The sequence below is a fragment of the Bufo bufo genome, chromosome 4 (assembly GCF_905171765.1).
Source record: "Bufo bufo chromosome 4, aBufBuf1.1, whole genome shotgun sequence".
Lineage (NCBI taxonomy): Eukaryota > Metazoa > Chordata > Amphibia > Anura > Bufonidae > Bufo > Bufo bufo.
In genome coordinates this window covers 358,884,719-358,905,627 of record NC_053392.1, presented here as the reverse complement: position 1 = coordinate 358,905,627, position 20,909 = coordinate 358,884,719, and the positions used below count along the sequence as shown (strand labels likewise).

Here is a 20,909-nt window from a genome sequence, read left to right as displayed (position 1 = left end):
ATTGGTGGGATGGGATAGGGCAGTGGTCGGCAAGCCGCGGCTCGCGAGCCACATGCGGCTCTTTACAGACTTCAATGCGGCTCTTCTGTGTGCCGGGCGCAGTGGCTTTGCAAGGGGGGTGCGGGCCGCACCAGTCTGATGGGGTGTCACCCGGCCGCCGGACTGACTTACTGCAGTGCAATTTCAATGTGTTACATAATTTAATTAATCACCTTGGTAGGTCTGGCTGGCGGCTGCTGCTACAATGGGGTGTCACCCGCCCCCGGTGGGGGCAGGTGACACCCCATTGTAGCAGCAGCCGCCAGCCAGACCTACCAAGGTGATTAATTAAATTATGTAACACATTGAAATTGCACTGCAGTAAGTCCGGGGGCCTTACTTACTATTTACTTACAGTGCGGGCAGCGGGCCTGCGGCTGTCCTGCCTACAAACATGTATGCCGTGCGGCGCTCAGGCCAAAGGAGGCGTCACTGACTGCCAGTGGGGCCGCGGCGGAGGGAGGCGAGGAGGCGGAGCTGCTCTGTTTGCTGTGGCCTGTAAAAGCTGCCCCTCCAGGCTGGCAGCAGAAGAACACAGTCTGTGATAACTTGGCCGACCCTGCTGGACTCTGGAGAAGACACCTTAAGGCAGAGCCACCTGAGATTGGAGCCAGGACCAGACCGACCCCACTCCAGCCAGACCCCAGTGATATATCAGGTACTGTAAGTGTATGGGTAATGATGGATGGGTGCTGACATGGGGGGCTGATGGCTGACTGCTGACATGGGGTGCTGATGGCTGACTGCTGACATGGGGTGCTGACGGCTGACATGGGCATGATGGATGGGGTGCTGACATGGGGGGCTGATGGCTGACTGCTGACATGGGGGGCTGATGGCTGACTGCTGACATGGGGGGCTGATGGCTGACTGCTGACATGGGGTGCTGACGGCTGACATGGACATGATGGATGGGGTGCTGACATGGGGGGCTGATGGCTGACGGCTGACATGGGGGGCATGATGGATGGGGGCTGACGGCTGTCATGGGGTGCTGACATGGGGGGCTGACGGCTGACATGGGCATGATGGATGGGGTGCTGACATGGGGTGCTGACGGCTGACATGGGCATGATGGATGGGGTGCTGACATGGGGGGCTGACGGCTGACATGGGGGGGCATGATGGATGGGGGCTGACATGGGCATGATGGGGTGCTGACGGCTGACATGGGCATGATGGATGGGGTGCTGACGGCTGACATGGGCATGATGGATGGGGTGCTGACATGGGGGGCTGATGGCTGACTGCTGACATGGGGGGCTGATGGCTGACTGCTGACATGGGGGGCTGATGGCTGACTGCTGACATGGGGTGCTGACGGCTGACATGGACATGATGGATGGGGTGCTGACATGGGGGGGCTGATGGCTGACGGCTGACATGGGGGGCATGATGGATGGGGGCTGACGGCTGTCATGGGGTGCTGACATGGGGGGCTGATGGCTGACGGCTGACATGGGGGGGCATGAAGGATGGGGGCTGACATGGGCATGATGGGGTGCTGACGGCTGACATGGGCATGATGGATGGGGTGCTGACATGGGGGGCTGATGGCTGACGGCTGACATGGGGGGGCATGATGGATGGGGGCTGACATGGGCATGATGGGGTGCTGACGGCTGACATGGGCATGATGGATGGGGTGCTGACGGCTGACATGGGCATGATGTATGGGGTGCTGACATGGGGGGCTGATGGCTGACTGCTGACATGGGGGGCTGATGGCTGACTGCTGACATGGGGGGCTGATGGCTGACTGCTGACATGGGGTGCTGACGGCTGACATGGATATGATGGATGGGGTGCTGACATGGGGGCTGATGGCTGACTGCTGACATGGGGGGCTGATGTCTGACTGCTGACATGGGGGGCTGATGGCTGACTGCTGACATGGGGTGCTGACGGCTGACATGGATATGATGGATGGGGTGCTGACATGGGGGCTGATGGCTGACGGCTGACATGGGGGGCATGATGGATGGGGGCTGACGGCTGTCATGGGCATGATGGATGGGGTGCTGACATGGGGGGCTGATGGCTGACATGGGGGGGCATGATGGATGGGGGCTGACATGGGCATGATGGATGGGGTGCTGACGGCTGACATGGGCATGATGGATGGGGTGCTGACGGCTGACATGGGCATGATGGATGGGGTGCTGACATGGGGGGCTGATGGCTGACGGCTGACATGGGGGAGCATGATGGATGGGGGCTGACATGGGCATGATGGGGTGCTGACGGCTGACATGGGCATGATGGATGGGGTGCTGACATCGGGGGCTGATGGCTGACTGCTGACATGGGGGGCTGATGGCTGACTGCTGACATGGGGGGCTGATGGCTGATATGGGGGGCTGATCTGAGGTATGATTAACATTGGGGGTCTGATTGGTGGTCTGACCTGAGGTATAATGGAAAATATTGTTTCTTATTATACGCCTCTAAAACCTATGTGCATATAGGGCGAAAAGTACAGTCCTCAAATCAGATTGAAGCAGATCGAAGATATCAGGACCACACAGAGGAGAAGCCAGCTGCTGCAGACAGAACCAGGACCAGGTGAGCTGCGGGCGGGGAGGGGGGGGGGTCACCGAGATGTAGCTTTGCTTGTGTTGCCAAAAAATCCTTGCACAGGCTCTGGTCACGTCCACGTGACAGGGCCGGTGCAAAGAGTCCCACAGTACATAATGTGGGCAAAATATACCTACTTACATAACATTTCCAATAAATACATTTATTTTTTTGTGAAAAAAGGCTATTTTACATTTTTATTAGTGATACTCTAAGGTGCCAGGGGGTGTACCCTGGCATTTTTATTATGGTACACCACCTGGCACCATTTTCCACATAAAAATAAGTTTATGTATTGAGAATGTTATGTAATTAGGTATATTTTGCCCACATTATGTACTGTGGGACTCTTTATTTATTATATAAAAATATAGGGGACACGTACTGTGCTGTAAAAATATTGCTATTGCCAAAGTCAGGGGGTAAGCAGGGTGGCCACCTCCAGGCTCTATCATTGTGCCACTCTTTGGCCTTCTCATACTGCCGCCAACTCCTCACTCTGTCATTTTGCCTCTCGGTGGCCTTCTCCTGATGCTGCTGCCCTGAACTCCAGACCCTGTGCTTGTGCCACTCGGTGGCCTTCTCCTGATGCTGCCAACTCCAGACTCGGTCAATGTGCCACTTGTTGGCTTTCTCCTGACAATGCTGCTGCTGACGCCAACTCTAGACTCTGTCATTGGACCACTCTGTGGTCTCCTCATGCTGATGCCAAATCCACACTCTGTCATGCTGCCGCTTTGCGCCTACTTAATTATATTTGGGGGCGGGGGGCATTTCCAAATTTTAACCTGGACTCCAGGTTGGACCTGGAGAGATGTCAGGCACTCAGAGCCCTCTTTGTGGGCACCCATCCCACACCCTGGGAAAAAGTCTATGGGTGTACCAATTTGCCTTAGACTTTTTCTGCCATTCATCAGTGCAGGGCGCGCTATAAACAGCACAGGCAGCGCATTAACTGTAGGCAGGATATTATAGCTATGTAAATGATAAAGTACATGGAAGACAGACCATATTGGTATTCAGGTTAAATTGCCATGTTGGCACTTTGCGATCAATAACTGGTTTTGGGTTGCAGTTTGGGCACTCAGTCTCTAAAAGGTTCACCATCACTGCTCTATACTGGGCCCCCACTATTTACACACACATAAGATGCCATATATGCGTCATCCACAGATAAATACCAGTGCGTCTTCCACAGATAAATAACAGTGCGTCATCCACAGATAAATAACAGTGCGTTATTTTAAAATGAAACATTTTTATAGGTGCCCTGTTTGACATGGCTCCAAAGAAAAAACAACGAAAAACGGAAGACGAAAACCGTGAATTTAAAGTGGAATGGACCGAGATTTTCGCGTTTCAGAACGTAAATGGCTTTCCAACCTGTCTTATTTGTAAAGAAAAATTGGCGCATAACAAAAAATCTAATTTGGAGAGACACTTTACAACAAAACACTTGTCCTTTAGTAATAAATATCCTGTTGGTGATGCAAGGAAGAAAGCACTTGGGGAACTTCTGAAGAGTCAAGAAAAATCAAGTTCTGCGTTTAATCAGTGGGTGCAGTCTTCCAACTATGTTAATTTTGCAAGTTTTGCGGTTAGTCAAGAGATTGCTAAGAGAGGCAAACCATATACAGATGGCGAATACATAAAATGTTGTTTTATAAGTGCATCAGAAGAGTTATTCAGGGATTTTAAGAACAAAGAAGAAATTCAAAAAAAAATTAAAGAGTTGCCATTGTCTGCTAAAACAGTGAAGGATAGAACAGCCAAAATGTCTTCCAATATAACCAACCAACAAGTTGATGATCTTAAAGTGGTTTCAGCTTTATCAATAGCAGTTGACGAGTCTTGTGACTTAAATGATACAGCTCAAGTTTCACTTTTTGTAAGATTGATGTCAGCTACAGGTCCTAAAGAAGAACTTTTAGGATTATTGCCACTGAAAGGTCAAACACGTGGAGAGGATATAGCAAATGCTGTAATTGGTTGCATTGAAAAATATCATATTCCACTTGATAAAATCGTCTCAATTGCAACAGACGGGGCAAAAAGTATGACCGGCGTAAGAAAAGGTTTTGTTGCTATTATGAAAGAAAAAATTAGTCACGAGATACTTACATACCATTGCATCATACATCAAGAAGCACTTTGTGCGCAGACATTTCCAGAAGAAATGTGCAAAGTTATGGAATTGGTGATTAAGATGATCAACTCCATTTTAGCTAAAGCTCTTCATCATCGCCAATTTAAAGAATTTTTAGTTGAAATGGAGAGTGAGTACGCAGATCTTCTGCTGCATAACAAGGTACGTTGGTTATCAAGAGGAAACGTTTTGAAACGTTTTGCTTCCTTATTATCAGAAATCAAAGCATTTTTCCTCGAGAAGGGTGTTCACTATCCAGAATTAACAAACGATCAGTGGATCCAAAAACTGTATTTCATGGTGGATGTTACTTCCCATCTGAATCAGCTTAATCAGAAACTACAGGGGAAAGGAAACACCATTTTTTCGATGTTAGAAGAAGTTATTTTGTTTGAAAACAAATTATCTGTTTTTGCTCAAGATTTTGACAGAGAAACTTTGATTCACTTTCCAAGCCTGTTGAAACATCGCCAAGAAAATAATTCTGATATTGACATTACCTATTTTAAAACAGCACTTTTAAATATGAGGGAAGCTTTTCTCAAGAGGTTTCAGGAATTCAGAAACAGCAAAGCGACGTTGGCCTTTGTTAAAAAACCTCTGGATGCCACTGTAACGGAATTAAATTTTTCTCCCTTTAATATCGACATTGGCAACTTTGAAATGCAATTGCTGGATTTAAAAAACAAAGAACTGTGGAGCTCGAAATTTGAACGTCTTTGTGCTGATTTAGAAAGATTGGAGAAAAACAAATGTGAACTTAGTTCACAGCACAAGTGGTCTGCTTTGAAAGACCTGGAGAAGGAAGATATGTTGATTTTTAACACCTGGAATAGTATTCCTGACTCATATAATCAACTAAAAAAGCTAGCGTTTGCTGTTCTTTCCTTGTTCGGGTCTACATATTTATGCGAACAATCATTTTCAAGCATGAACCTTATCAAGAGTAAATTGAGAAATCGTCTCATCGATGAGAACCTGGAATCGTGCCTAAAATTAAAAACAACAACATACAAACCTGACTTACTCAAACTATCCAAGGAAATGCAAGGCCAATGTTCACATTAGTGGTTGTGACTTTGTCAGTCATTGTCATGATGTAATTTTCTCTACATTGTAAAGGCAAATTTTACGGAATTTAACGTTATCGATAAAAAATATCGTTCTAAAGTTTTTGTTGTATTAGTTGTGTTATTTGTATCCTCCCGACCTATGTGGATACTTGCATGCAGAATATTCTCAATAAAAAATTATTGAAACTAAAAACAGTGTACCATCCTATGTATTTTCGGTTTTAAAAATGTGGCTCTCAAAATAAATTTCAATCGTGGTTTTGGCGAGATTTGGCTCAGTTGAAAAAAAAGGTTGCCCACCACTGGGATAGGGGATGCAGAAAAAACTTCCTGTCAATATGGCAACCTTGGCTGGATTTTCATAAAAAGGAAATTTGTACCTAATATTTGTCAAACAAATTGACTCATAGCCTATACTATAACATATCCTTTCAAAGGAATATTTATATATACTAATGATTCCTATATAGGAAGATCTTAGTAGATATATACTGACCCATGTTCACGTTTATGTTTTACTTTACTTTACTTTTACTTATGATTCCATATATATTTGAATATATGGTGCATATATACTTTGGTCTCACACCGAGAAATTTCTTATGAGATTAGTGACTTTATATCCAAGCTTCTCAGATTATACATATTATCATTATACATATTTCGGGTTTGTGTGTATTAAAGTGGATTCTTACACTCACAAGAATAATTGCCAAATATGCATTGCCTGTAACTGAAAATTGTGCCTTAAAACGAGATGCTAAAATTACCTTTATATGTTACTATGTATAACTTTGACCAAGGAGATATGTATCTTTGTTGTACTAAACACTGTTGTTACTTATTATGAAAATTCTTCAAAAATAAAGAATTTACAAAAAAAAAAAAAAAAAAGTAAAATCTGCCCAAAAAGTTAAATTTTTAAATTGTATCTCTATTTTCCATTAATTCTTGTGGAACACCTAAAGGGTTAACAACGTTTGTGAAATCAGTTTTAAATACCTTGAGGGGTGTAGTTTCTAGAATGGGGTAATTTTTGGGTGGTTTCTATTATGTAAGCCTTACAAAGTGACTTCAGACCTGAACTGGTCCTTGAAAAGTGGGTTTTTGAAAATTTCTGAAAAATTTCAAGATTTGCTTCTAAACTTCTAATCCATGTAACATCCCCAAAAAATAAATTGTCATTCCCAAAATGATCCAAACATGAAGTAGACATATGTGGAATGTAAAGGAATAACTATTTTTGTATGTGTTACTATGTATGATAGAGGTAGAGAAATTGAAACTTGGAAATTTGCAAAAAAAAAAAAAAAATTTTTATTTTTTTATAAATAAAAATGAGTTTTTTTTAACTCCATTTTACCAGTGTCATGAAGTACAATATGTGACGAAAAAATTATCTCAGAATGGCCTGGATAAGTCAAAGCGATTTAAAGTTATCACCACATAAAATGACACTGGTCAGATTTGCAAAAAAAGCCCGGTCCTTAAGGAGTTAAAGGAAACCTGTCATGTTGAACATGATGTCTGAGCTGCAGACAGCATATTATAGAGCAGGAGGAGCTGAGAAGATTGATATATAGTTTTATGGGAGAAGGCCAAGAAGGTGACTGCTATAATAAAAATTTACTTTTAATGATAAGATAATTAAAATGAACCCAAATCAGAACGTAAAACAGTTAACCTCATAGATGTACTGAACCCCTATGATAACCAGGGGTATGAGCAGCTTGTACAGGGTACACGACTGCACCTAACCAATGGAAATAAAAAAAAGAAACAATAATTCCTATGACATCCAGTGTGTAGGTAGGGTGTCCATCAGGCATAAACTGGAACTTGTACAGGGTCAAATGAGGGCAGGGAATGGATAAACACCTGAACCTACAATCCAGGTGGGTGCTGTGCTGGCCCTAAAAAGTCTAACCATGGAGCACCCACCCCGAAAAGGATCGAGAACCTGACCCTGGCACTAGATAGCACTAAAAAAAAACTGTCACCTACACTGGATGCAGTAGGAACTATTAGTTCTTTTTTAATTTCCGCTGGTATGGTGCAACCATGTACCCTGTTTAAGCTGCTCATATTCCTGGTTATCATAGGGGATGAGTATATCTATGAGGTTAACTATTTTAAGTTATTCTGATCTGGTTTCATTTTAACTATCTTATCATTTTGATTTAGGTTGCTGGTGAAGTACTTCCATAGTGGTCATTCTCTGCTGTTCTAGGTTGGACAGGTTAAGGCCACCATCATCATTTGAAATCCTGATCATTTTTATATGCAGCCACCTGAGCAGAACATACAGTCAGGTCCATAAATATTGGGTAAATAAAGTTGCCCAACCAGCGAGAGGTAATGGATACCACTCGCCAGCTACCACAATAATGGATATATGCAGGAAGAAGAGGTAGTGTATTATAAGACTTAACGTTTAATAAATACTCAGATAAAAAGTACGGACATAACACAAAATGTCAAAAAGTGTGCACACCACAAAAGTGTCATCCATTTCTAGCCCTTGATCCCCTGATGAGTCCGGGGCTTTAATTTGGTGACAAAACGCGTAGGGATCTATCGCACCGCAGGGAATTAATTCTCTGTGTACCCCCAGGTAGGGTTGTCTAGGGCGTCCAATATTGTAGGGTTAGCTCCTGGACGTGCTGCCCCTAGCCGGGCTATAGGGCTCTATAGGCCTGGTAGGGATTTCTAGGGACAGTGAGTCTCACCTGGTCCCTGCCCCATAAGTAACACTGGCCTCTGGGACTGCGCTACTACACCCAGATGTCCGTCACCCACCGTTAAGACTGTTCCCGTTTATTCTTATCTGTGGAATTTATACCTGTGTTGGGGTATTGTGTTACTTTGTTCACATGGGTGTAACCATACTACTGTGGTTTCCCATGGTGATTGTTTATGTTTAGTAATTATGTTGTTTGTGACACGTTTGTGGTATGCACACTTTTTGACATTTTGTGTTATGTCCGTACTTTTTATCTGAATATTTATTAAACGTTAAGTCTTATAATACGCTTCATAAATATTGGGACATCGTCACAATTGTAACATTTTTGGCTCTATACACCACCACAATGGATTTGAAATGAACCAAACAAGATGTGCTTTAACTGCAGACTGTCAGCTTTAATTTGAGGGCTTTTACATCCAAATCAGGTGAACGGTGTAGGAATTACAACAGTTTGCATATGTGCCTCCCACTTTTTAAGGAACCAAAAGTAATGGGACATAATAATAATCATAAATCAAACTTTCACTTTTTAATTCTTGGTTGCAAATCCTTTGCAGTCAATTACAGCCTGAAGTCTGGAACGCATAGACATCGCCAGATGCTGGGTTTTATCCCTGGTGATGCTCTGTCAGGCCTCTACTGCAACTGTCTTCAGTTCCTGCTTTTCTTGGGGCATTTTCCCTTCAGTTTTGTTTTTAGCAAATGAAATGCATGCTCAATCGGATTCAGGTCAGGTGATTGACTTGGCCATTGCATAACATTCCACTTCTTTCCCTTAAAAAAACTCTTTGGTTGCTTTTGCAGTATGCTTTGGGTCATTTTCCATTTTCACTGTGAAGCGCCGTCCAATGAGTTCTGGAGCATTTGGCTGAATATGAGCAGATAATATTGCCCGAAACACTTCAGAATTCATCCTGCTGCTTTTGTCAGTAGTCACATCATCAATAAATACAAGAGAACCAGTTCCATTGGCAGTCATACATGCCCACGCCATGACACTACCACCACCATGCTTCACTGATGAGGTGGTATGCTTAGGATCATGAGCAGTTCCTTTCTTTCTCCATACTCTTCTCTTCCCATCACTCTGGTACAAGTTGATCGTGGTCTCATCTGTCCATTGGATGTTGTTTCAGAACTGTGAAGGCTTTTTTAGATGTTGTTTGGCAAATTCTAATCTGGCCTTCCTGTTTTTTTTGAGGCTCACTAATGGTTCACATCTTGGCGTGAACCCTCTGTATTCACTCTGGTGAAGTCTTCTCTTGATTTTTGACTTTGACACACATACACCTACCTCCTGGAGAGTGTTCTTGATCTGGCCAACTGTTGTAAAGGGTGTTTTCTTCACCAGGGAAAGAATTCTTTGGTCATCCACCACAGTTGTTTTCCGTGGTCTTCTGGGTCTTTTGGTGTTGCTGAGCTCACCGATGCGTTCCTTATTTTTAAGAATGTTCCAAACAGTTGTTTTGGCCATGCCTAATGTTTTTGCTATCTCTCTGATTGTTTTGTTTTGTTTATTTCAGCCTAATGATGGCTTGCTTCACTGATAGTGACAGCTCTTTGCATCTCATCTTGAGAGTTGACAGCAACAGATTCCAAATGCAAATAGCACACTTGAAATGAACTCTGGACCTTTTATCTGCTTATTGTAATTGGGATAATGAGGGAATAACACACACCTGGCCATGGAACAGCTGAGAAGCCAATTGTCCTATTACTTTTGGTTCCTTAACAAGTGGGAGGCACATATGCAAACTGTTGTAATTCCCGCACCGTTCACCTGATTTGGATGTAAATACACTCAAATTAAAGCTGATAGTCTGCAGTTAAAGTACATCTTGTTCGTTTTGTTTTAAATCCATCCATTGTGGTGGCGTATAGAGCCAAAAATGTTAAAATTGTGTCGATGTCCCAATATTTATGGACCTGACTGTTTGTAAGGGTGGATTTAGAAAGTCGAAAGCTATTTAAGGTATTGGCCTTCTTAACTGCTATCTGCTTTGGCTTGCTTTCACAATCTCTGCTATCACTAATGTATTCTTATGACTCAATGTCACATGACAAAAAATTATAGCACAGTATTTTTATGCTACTGTGTTAGGCTCATAATAATATTCTCAATTCTGTCAAAGTTAAAATATGTGAAGCACTGCTGCTTTAATTATTGTTTAAGCAAAACATACCTGATTATAGAATATTGGGAACGTGACAATCAGGTTAGCAGGCAAGCCAAGCCCACGGCATGATATGCAGCTAGTGACTGCTTTGGATGATGAAAGTGAAGAATGGGGGGCTAGCAGAATATATTGTGTATGTAAGTCCACCTTTTCTCTGGGATTCTACAAATTTGTATTAAAAGAGGCATTTCTGTCAGAATGTGGATATTCCCAGTAATTGGAAGTGGCTTGCAAATATCCAACAACTTGACATTCAAATATCGGAAACAATATGGAAGGTCATATAAAATATTGGTAAGGGAGTGGACTGGTGGTGTTCGTGTGCAGTGTCTGATTTAGGTTGGTCAGTATTTGCTATGTGCTCATTATATTTTACTGCTCTTACTCTTATGCCCTAGTCACTTTATGTGTTGTGTGTTGTTTGACATCACCCACATGGCAATGAGTCTTTTTGATGTATTGAAAGATGAATTTTGATATTATTTATTATTGAGCTGAAATTGTCTGGTCACACCAACTTTTACTATCAGTGGCTGACCATTAATATTGCACTTGCACTTTATTATTGTACACCGACCACCCACCATCGGTCCTTTTGGTTTTTAATGTTTTAAATGTCTTGTGGCTTGTGCCAATCATATCTTTGTGTAATTTTCAATAAAAATCATGGAATTTTGCGATTACTTTGTTTCTACATGTGTTTTTGTATATTGAGTGACCCATTCATCTTTGATTGGTTTTCCTTTCCATATTAAATATTGGTCAGTGAGAAAGTAAACCAAACAGGGAAAAGTCACAGGGGAAGATTTTTATGTAACTTGCTTCTGAAGGTTAGCATGGTGAAATGTGAGGCCTCATTACAAATTTTGCTATGTGGCCCAGTGGTCACTGTTTGATGCCTGATTTTGAAAGTCTTTTGCCTGTGGTACATAATGGTACATCAAAGTGAATGTACTGTGTCATGAGGAAATGGCCTATACTTTAAATCTCATTAAATTTTTTTGTGATTAAATTTTTATTGTTCCTTACTGTCTCCATCTATATTTGTAAAACATCTTAAAAATTTAGCAATTGTTGCACTGATCACTAGGCATAATATATAACATAGAAATCTGATTATAACAATAGGTCATTTTCTGATGATTGAAAAAAAGAGGATTACCAGTATTTTGAAAGAAATATTAATGAAGTTTTTGGTCTGCTGTCCCCTGCTGAGTACATATGCTGAGTACTAAGCATGTCATAGCTTGGATGAACTATTCCCAACTTTTTATTCCTAAGTAATTGAGTATTGTATTCTTTTTTTAGATATACATGTTAAAACAGCTGAAAAGGCACAATTAGAAAAGAAAAAAGGTAATATTACAAATATCTGTATTCTTTATATTCACGCAACATTGCAGGAAAGGAAATATTAAATTACCCATAATAAACTAACCGTTGAGGAGGTTCACATACCCACTGAATGTTGTGTAACATGGAATCTATCTATAAAAAATATGCCAGTCCTTATTAGCCTATTGTATGGATGTAAAGAAACCATTATTCCATTATTGGGATTAAATGCCCCCTCTCAGCCAGTCGGAAGTTCTGGAATAAAGTACGGTATGCAAATTTGTGACTTCTGTTTATGAGGGGTCATCACTAGTGTTGATCGAGCACCAAAGTGCTTGTGTGCTCTGGCCAAACACATCGGTATACCGAGCACAATGGAAGTCAATGGGAGAAACCCATGCACCCCCTGCTCGAAAGAGAAGAGGATGTCTGGTTCACAAAAAAAGGTTAGAAATTGATGGAAACCCCATCAAAATGGTTTGGAAACAGCATTAAGAGGATGGCTGAATGTGTCTTGGACTCCTATTATCTATGACATACAATAGACAACCACACAAAGGCTATATGCCAAAAGCCAGGTATGTGGAAGCCAACAACAATCTATCCATGAGACAGATAATAGTCAGCATAGTTTACAATGGCAGCCTTGTGCACTATGATACATACATTCCAAACCAGCTCTCATCTGACTGAGAGCCAGTAAACGTTAATGTTGCTTCACATCTGTTGGATGGCTTGGGTGGACCTGCGCACATAGATCAATATCATTAGGGTGACAAAAAATTATCTGATTTTCCTAACATAATATTCAATAACCTTTCTATACAGTTTTGTCATGTAAAAACAAATTTGCATAAAAATTGGCATATGGAAAAGACATGCAAATGAGCAGAATCTGCCTTGTTTTTAGCTGAAAAACCATTTGCATGGAAAATTTTCAATCTACACTACTCAAGAACAGCGTCATCTATTGGATTCATAGCCTTGTCATAAGACTATGAAACCAATAGATGGCGCTGTTCATGAGTCATGAACAGCTCCATCTATTGGTTTCATAGTCTTATGACAAGATTATTAGTTCATCTTGTTGGGGCTCTAGTAAGTGGGGCACCCTGCTCAACAGAGTCCACACACCATGTAGCACTCAGCCTATAATAGCCTGCTCTAACACTGAGATGTATATCGGATTGCTGCTATCATTCACACATCTTCTAGCACTTTATCTGCGGTAATATAAGCTTGCTAGAGTGTATCTGAGGACTTTTACAATGCTTGTAATGACTCATGAACAGTGCCATCTATTGGTTTCATAGTCTTATGACAAGACTATGAATCCAATAGATGGCGCTGTTCATGAGTAGTGTAGATCGCAAATATTCTAATCGCAAATTTTCCATGCAAAAGGCTGAGTGCTACACAGTGTGTAGACTCTGTTGAGCAGGGTGCCCCACTTACTAGCGCCCCAACAAGATGAACAGCGCCATCTATCTGGTTTCATAGTCTTATGACAAGACTAATAGTCTTGACATAAAACTCATAGTCTAATAGTCTTGTCATAAGACTATGAAACCAATAGATGGTGCTGTTCATGACTCATAAACAGCACCATCTATTGGTTTCATAGTGTTATGACAAGACTATGAATCCAACAGATGGCGCTGTTCATGAGTAGTGTAGATCGCAAATTTCCCATGCAAATGGTTTTTCAGCTGAAAAACAAGGCAGATTCTGCTCATTTGCATGTCTTTCCCATATGCCCATGTTTATGCAAATGAGTTTTTACATGACAAAACTGTAAAGAAATGTTATTAAATATTATGTTGTGACAATCAGATAACTTTTTGTCACCCTAATGATATTGATCTAGGTGCACAGGTGCACCCAAGCCATCCAACAGATGTGAAGCAACTTTGAGGCTTACGGGCTCTCAGTTGGATGAGAGCTGGTTTGGAATGTCTCATAGTGCACAAGGCTGCCATTGTAAGGTATGCTGAACTTTATCTGTCTAATGGATAGATTGTTGGCTTCCACATACCTGGCTTTTGGCATATAGCCTTTGTGTGGTTGTCTATTGTATGTCATAGATAATTGGAGTCCAAGATGCATCCAGCCATCCTCTTAATGCTGTTTCCAAACCATATTGATGGGGTTTCCATCAATTAAAAAAAAAAAAAATTGTGAGCCAGACACCCTCTCTTCTTCAGAGCAGGGGGTGCCTGGTTTGATGCTTGGGTCTCCCATTGACTTTCATTGTATTAAATTGTACTCGAGCACCCACAGTATTCGGCCGAGCACTGCAATGTGCCGAGCATGCTCGCTCAACACTAGTCATCACATGCATCATTTTTTACTTTTAAGACCTGCTGACTGGTTGATAAGAATCGTGATAGAACATGTGAAACTCCTCAGAAGCTTGAATGAATTATTTGTGTCCCTGTTTGGCACTTTGTGAGGACTGTTTGTACAACGTAATTGCTTAAAAATTGAGAGGAGGGCCAGGAAGGTTAAAAACCTGCACAATTGTGAACTGTAACAGCACTGCCGCCCTTGTTTATGCTTTTGACACATGCAGTCATGACATGCCCAACTACTCCATATGTCCTGAGAGTTCACCTGGGGTAGACAGACATATTATTACTGAAGGACTAGTCTCTCTGCAGTGATGGCGAGCCTGAATTTATTTCCTGGTTACTGAGACCATTGATTGACTGCCGCAGAAACTTGAAATAGTCAAGCATGTCATAGCTGTAGCACAGGAAGCATAGACTGGTGGGATAGCCAGAGTGGCATTAGAATGGTGGGGATTGTGTAGGTAAGCAAGGTGTCTCTTTATTATGCAAAATAGTAGAAGAAAAATCCCCACAGCCGCCAAGTTGCGTCTTAGTAGACTTTTATTTCATGCTTGTGTGGTACTCAAGATTTGATGTCAGACCTATTGGGTGGTGCTAGTATCACATTTCACATCACATTTATGCATTGGTACCATAGAGTGGCATTAATTGTATGCATACTATGGAATTAGTCCTGCATACAGTATGGTTTCCCATTTATCAAGTGAATTAAAAATGGGCAACTGGGGTATGATGTGAATTTGTGAATTTTTTCTACCAACAGAACTGTACATCCAGTTCTGAAAAAAAAAAAAAAAAAAAAAAATGGGCATGCCATAAAAATATGTTAGATGTATTTACTGATGGGGTGCATGCGCTGTGTAGTATTGTAGTGCTCTGAGAGTGCCCTTTAGATTTCATCAGCCTGTTTTAGCTTCATCTGACAGATATGAAGACACATCATAGACTGTAATGCAGTTTTTTTTATATACGTGAATGTGCACATCATAACACCACTTTATTTCTAGGTTTAAAATTCTGCTTATTAATTTTATATTTTAATTCACAGTTCCAAATCCCCCGCTATACCCAGCCATATAGTTATACAGAATCCTGGCTGCCGGTGGCTACCACTAATGGGAGATTATGCTGCTTATTATAGCTTATGGACTTAAGAATCCCTCATTGAATTCAATCATAAATCTGCATCTATTACTTTGGTATTCAGCACAGAATGTCATACCTTTGATTCAATCAAAGTTAAAATGAGACGAATAAGCTTAGCATGAATGTCGAGAAAAAGAATAGTAAAAACAGTAATAAAGTCCACCTGCTAGTATGATTAAAGGGGTTGTCCAGGATTTTACTATTGATGGCCTCTCCACATGATATACAGTATCATAAATATCTGATCAGAGGATGCTCCGGCGTTGTAAGACGCACAGCTCTGTCCATTCTGTAGTGCACTGAGCTGGTAACTGCAGCACTTTTCCCATTAAAATGCATGAATACAGTACTACCGTCACCAGCTCTGTCTGAACTAGTGACTATTTAAGAGTTTTTATTTGACTGCAAACCATTTTTGACCATGGTGGCATTTTTTCCTTATTACACTATATTCTAGCTGTGGCATTTTTATGGTACATTTCCCTTACAGAACCTAATTTTTTTAAAACTGCAAACTCTGATTTTTTTTAAAGGTTTTCTGAACTTTATTGTAGCTTTTATTGTGTGAATGAGAATGAATATTTAACAGTGCTATTGCAAAGGAAAAGTGCACATATGTTAGCAACCAATCAGATTGCTTCTTTCAGTTTCAAAAGGGCCTCAGTTTCCATGGGGAACTGCTCCATTTATTCTTTAGAGCAGTTTTGTTAAATCTCCTTCAAAGAGTGCAGTTTTCAGCTTTTTGGGGCTAAATGGCCCATATACCATACACTATGAAAACAGTTTATTGTTTGTTTATTGAAAAAATTATTTCTACTCCATAGACTGCTTTATAATTTTCTATATTAAAATGGGTAGTCTCACTTCAACAAAGGACATTTATTATGTAGAAAAAGTTAATACAAGGCAATTACTAATGTATTGTTATTATCCATATTGCTTCCCTTGCTGGCTTGATTCATTTTTTCATCACATTATACACTGCTCATTTCCAGAGGTTAGGAGGCTGTGCTTACACACTATAGGAAATAGTGCCAGCCTCTCTGGTGGCCGGGACTGCGGGAGCGCACATAGGCATGCATGTGCAGCAGCTTATATCCCGGCCACTTCATATATGCACTGCAGTGGTGGCCGTAAGCCCTGAAAACAAGCACTATATGATGCAATAGAAAAATGAATACAGCCAGCAAAGGAGACAATATGGGCATTACATTAGTAAGTGCATTCTATTAATGGGGTTGTCAAGATAGGTCATCAATATCTAATCAGCGGGGGTCCAACACCAAGCACCACTGCCGATCAGCTGCCTGAAGAGGAGGTGGCGCTCAATGAAAGTGCTGCTTCTTGTTCATTACACTGTACTTCATCTGGGAAGTGCAGTGCAAGGACAAGTACTCGCTCAATTCAAGTCAATAGAGTGAGTACTCGTAATTATGCTATGGCGCATAGTGTAATAAAGAAGAAGCAGTGCCCACATGGAGCCCCAGCTCCTCTTTAAACAGCTGATCAGCGGGGGTGTCTAGTGTACAACCCCTGAAGATTAGGTATTGATGACATATCCTGATTATAGTTCAATATAAATGGCAGGACAACCCCTTTAACTTTGTTTATATGATTTAGGAGAGTCACATTTCATTGGAGAGAAATATATATGCTTTATATTTGCAAGGTTTGACCAGCAGCCATATGATAATGAAAAATTCATCAGTGACTCCAGTTATGATTATCTATTGATAAATGCTTTCCTTTTTATACATTTATTATTGTTTTTAGAAATCTCAGTGAAGAAACATGAAGATGTGGCAGAGTCCAAGAAAGGTGTGTTTTGTAGTAATTTTATAGCACATAAAATTATTTCATGAAATACAACCAGGTCCATAAATATTGGGACATTGACACAATTCTAACATTTTTGGCTCTATACACCACCACAATGGATTTGAAATGAAACAAACAAGATGTGTTTTAACTGCAAACTGCCAGCTTTAATTTGAGGGTATTTACATCCAAATCAGGTGAACGGTGTAGGAATTACAACAGTTTGCATATCTGCCTCCCACTTGTTAAGGGACCAAAAGTAATGGGACAGAATATTAATCATAAATCAAACTTTCACTTTTTAATACTTGGTTGCAAATCTTTTGCAGTCAATTACAGCCTGAAGTTTGGAACACATAGACATCACCAGGCAGAAAGAAAAAATATAGGCACAGACCAAGCCAGGAACCATGACGTTAGCAAAGCAAAAAGGAAGAAGGGGTCCAGCTCGATTAAAATGTTACCTTTATCTTTCAGTACGGGTAAAAGCCAGTTACACTCCAGTTACATGTTTCGGATCAGGAACAATAGCGATCTGTAACGGTCACGTCCACACACACACAGGGGGAAGGGTAGTGACCACTGCGCTCCACCCTCACCCCTGGCCCTGCCTACTTGCCTCACGAGTCCTGATGACAGGGGACAACTGGACGGCAGTCCCTAACTTAGGATATGTGCAGGGAAGACAGACAAGACAAAATACGGAACATGAACGGACCGGGTCAGAACCAAGAGAGCTACGCAGTACAACGGATTAAGCAAAGAATGGTCAGGAGAAGTCGGGGTCAAATACCAGGAGAGTAGCGAAGTACAAGAGGAGTCCTAAGAGAGTAGTCAGGTGGGAGCCGAGGTCACAATACCAGGATGTATGCGCAGTACAGGAGGAGCAGGCAGAGGATCGTCAGGGAACAGGATCAGGTAAATATTCAGTAGTCCTACAAATAGCCAGGAACCTAGAAATTAACAGGCAACCTGTAGCCAGCAGGCTGCCTGTATTTATAGTGGGGAGTGAGGGTCATGTGACGTGGCCAGCGTCACATGACCGACAGACCAACCAGTCGAGCACCGAGTGATCAGCTCGGCGCTCAAGGCAGACTAGGAGCAGGGAGCCACCCAGCTAGTAAAGCCGCCCTGGGAATGAGGTCAAACACAGAACCTCATTCCAAAAGCTAAGCAACAGTTCTGCGGGCAATGGGGGACCGAGTGCACCCTCGGAACCCCGTGACAGTACCCCCCCTTTTACGAGGGGCCACCGGACCCAAGACTTCAGGCGATGGCTTTTCAGGGTGTTCTAAATGAAATTTACGAACCAGTCTAGGAGCATGAACCTCCCTGGCAGGTACCCAAGATCTCTCTTCAGGTCCATACCCCTTCCAGTGAATCAGATACTGCAAGGAGTTACGCACCTTCCTGACATCCACTATTTTAGACACGACATACTCGACAGCATCATTAACAAGAACCGGCGGAGGTGAGGCTTTCGATGGTACTACCGGTTCAAAATATTTTTTAAGTAGAGATTTATGGAACACATTATGAATGTGGAATGACTCGGGCAGCTCCAACCTAAATGATACCGGGTTAATCACCTCCGTGATCTTATATGGTCCAATAAAACGAGGAGCAAATTTTCTAGAAGCTACCTTGAGAGATAGATTCTTGGAGGACAACCATACTTTATCCCCAACCTGAAAGTTCACCCCCCTTGAACGTCTCCTATCGGCCTTGAGTTTTTGAGAACTTTGAGCCTTTTCTAGGTTCGATTGAACCCGGGCCCAAACTGTGCACAGTTCGGAGGAGAGTTTATCAGATTCAGGGTTAGAGGAGGAGACGGACGACCCAGAATGAAAACGGGGATGAAAACCATGGTTACAAAAGAAAGGGGAGACCCCAGCAGAAGAATTGACACGGTTATTCAGAGCAAATTCAGCCAACGGAAGGAATTTGACCCATAATTGCTGGTCATCAGCAACATACAACCTCAGGAATTGTTCCACAGACTGATTAAGGCGTTCAGTCTGCCCATTACTCTCAGGATGGTAGGCGGAAGAAAAAGACAACGAAATTTTACATCTTTGACAGAAGGCCCTCCAGAATTTGGACACAAACTGCACACCCCTGTCCGAAACAATATTTTCCGGGATGCCATGTAAACGAACAATCTCTCTCACAAAAATAGACGCCAGGGTTTTAGCATTCGGAAGTTTAGACAGGGGAATGAAATGAACCATCTTGCTAAACCTATCGACCACTACCCAAACCACAGTCCTACCCTCCGCCAGCGGTAGGTCAGTTATAAAGTCCATCGAGATATGGGACCAGGGTCTACTGGGAATGGGTAGGGGTCGTAGGTTACCAGCAGGGCGAGTCCTAGGTGTCTTAGACCTGGCACAAACCTCACAGGCTGACACGTAGGACTTGACATCCCTGGTCAGAGTGGGCCACCAATAAGATCTAGAAACCAGATCCTTAGTGCCCTCAATACCCGGATGTCCACAAAAGGCAGAATCGTGACACTCACCCAACAGCTGGAGACGAAATTGTACGGGAACAAACAACTTATCTGTTGGGGTGGATGCCTGTGCCAGATGTTGTTCAGCCTTAATGCGAGCCGAGATATCCTGGGTTAGAGCCGCTAAGAAGATGTTTGCTGGTAGGATGGATTCAGGCGGCGTCTCAGTGGGTTGAAAAGCATGGAAGCTCCGAGATAATGCGTCTGCCTTCACATTTTTACTTCCCGGCCTGAACGTAATGGAGAAATCAAAACGGGTAAAAAACAGAGCCCATCGGGCTTGTCGGGGATTCAACCTCTTAGCGGACTCGAGAAACATTAGGTTTTTATGGTCAGTGACAACAGTTACTCGATGCCTTGCCCCCTCCAAAAAATGTCTCCACTTCTCAAATGCCCATTTAATGGCCAACAGCTCCCTATTCCCTATGTCGTAGTTTCTCTCCGTGGGAGAGAATTTCCTAGAGAAGAAGGCACACGGTCTCAGGTTAGTGAGGCTAGCAGGACCTTGTGAAAGGACTGCTCCTGCGCCGTCCTCGGACGCATCCACCTCCACAATAAAGGGTCTCTCCTGATCAGGCTGGATCAGAATGGGAGTGCTACTAAATGCCTTTTTTAATGTTTCAAATGAAGAAATGGCCTTGGTAGACCAATTCTCCAAATTCGCCCCTTTCTTAGTAAGGTCGGTCAATGGCTTAGCAATTACAGAAAAATTCATGATAAATTTACGGTAGTAATTTGCGAAACCCAAAAACCGTTGTAAAGCCTTTAAGGATGAAGGCCTTACCCATTCCTTAATTGCTAAAACCTTACCATGATCCATCTTAAAGGCGTGAGGAGTCAAAACATGCCCTAGAAACAGTATCTCCTGTACACCAAAGACACATTTCTCTTGCTTAGCGGATAGCTGGTTCTCCCTCAACACCTCTAATACTTGTTTGACATGGGACACATGAGATTCGAAATCAGGAGAGAATATCAAAATGTCG

General features: G+C 42.3%; 1 protein-coding gene across 1 annotated transcript in view; it reads left to right on the top strand.

Annotated features, from left to right (window-relative positions):
• LOC120999212 (titin homolog) overlaps positions 1-20,909 on the top strand; it is a 946,165-nt gene that overhangs the window by 476,922 nt on the left and 448,334 nt on the right. Inside the window, exon 46 of the mRNA XM_040430085.1 lies at positions 17,367-17,411. Coding sequence (XP_040286019.1) covers positions 17,367-17,411 — 45 coding nt within the window. The remainder of the gene's footprint in view (positions 1-17,366; positions 17,412-20,909) is intronic.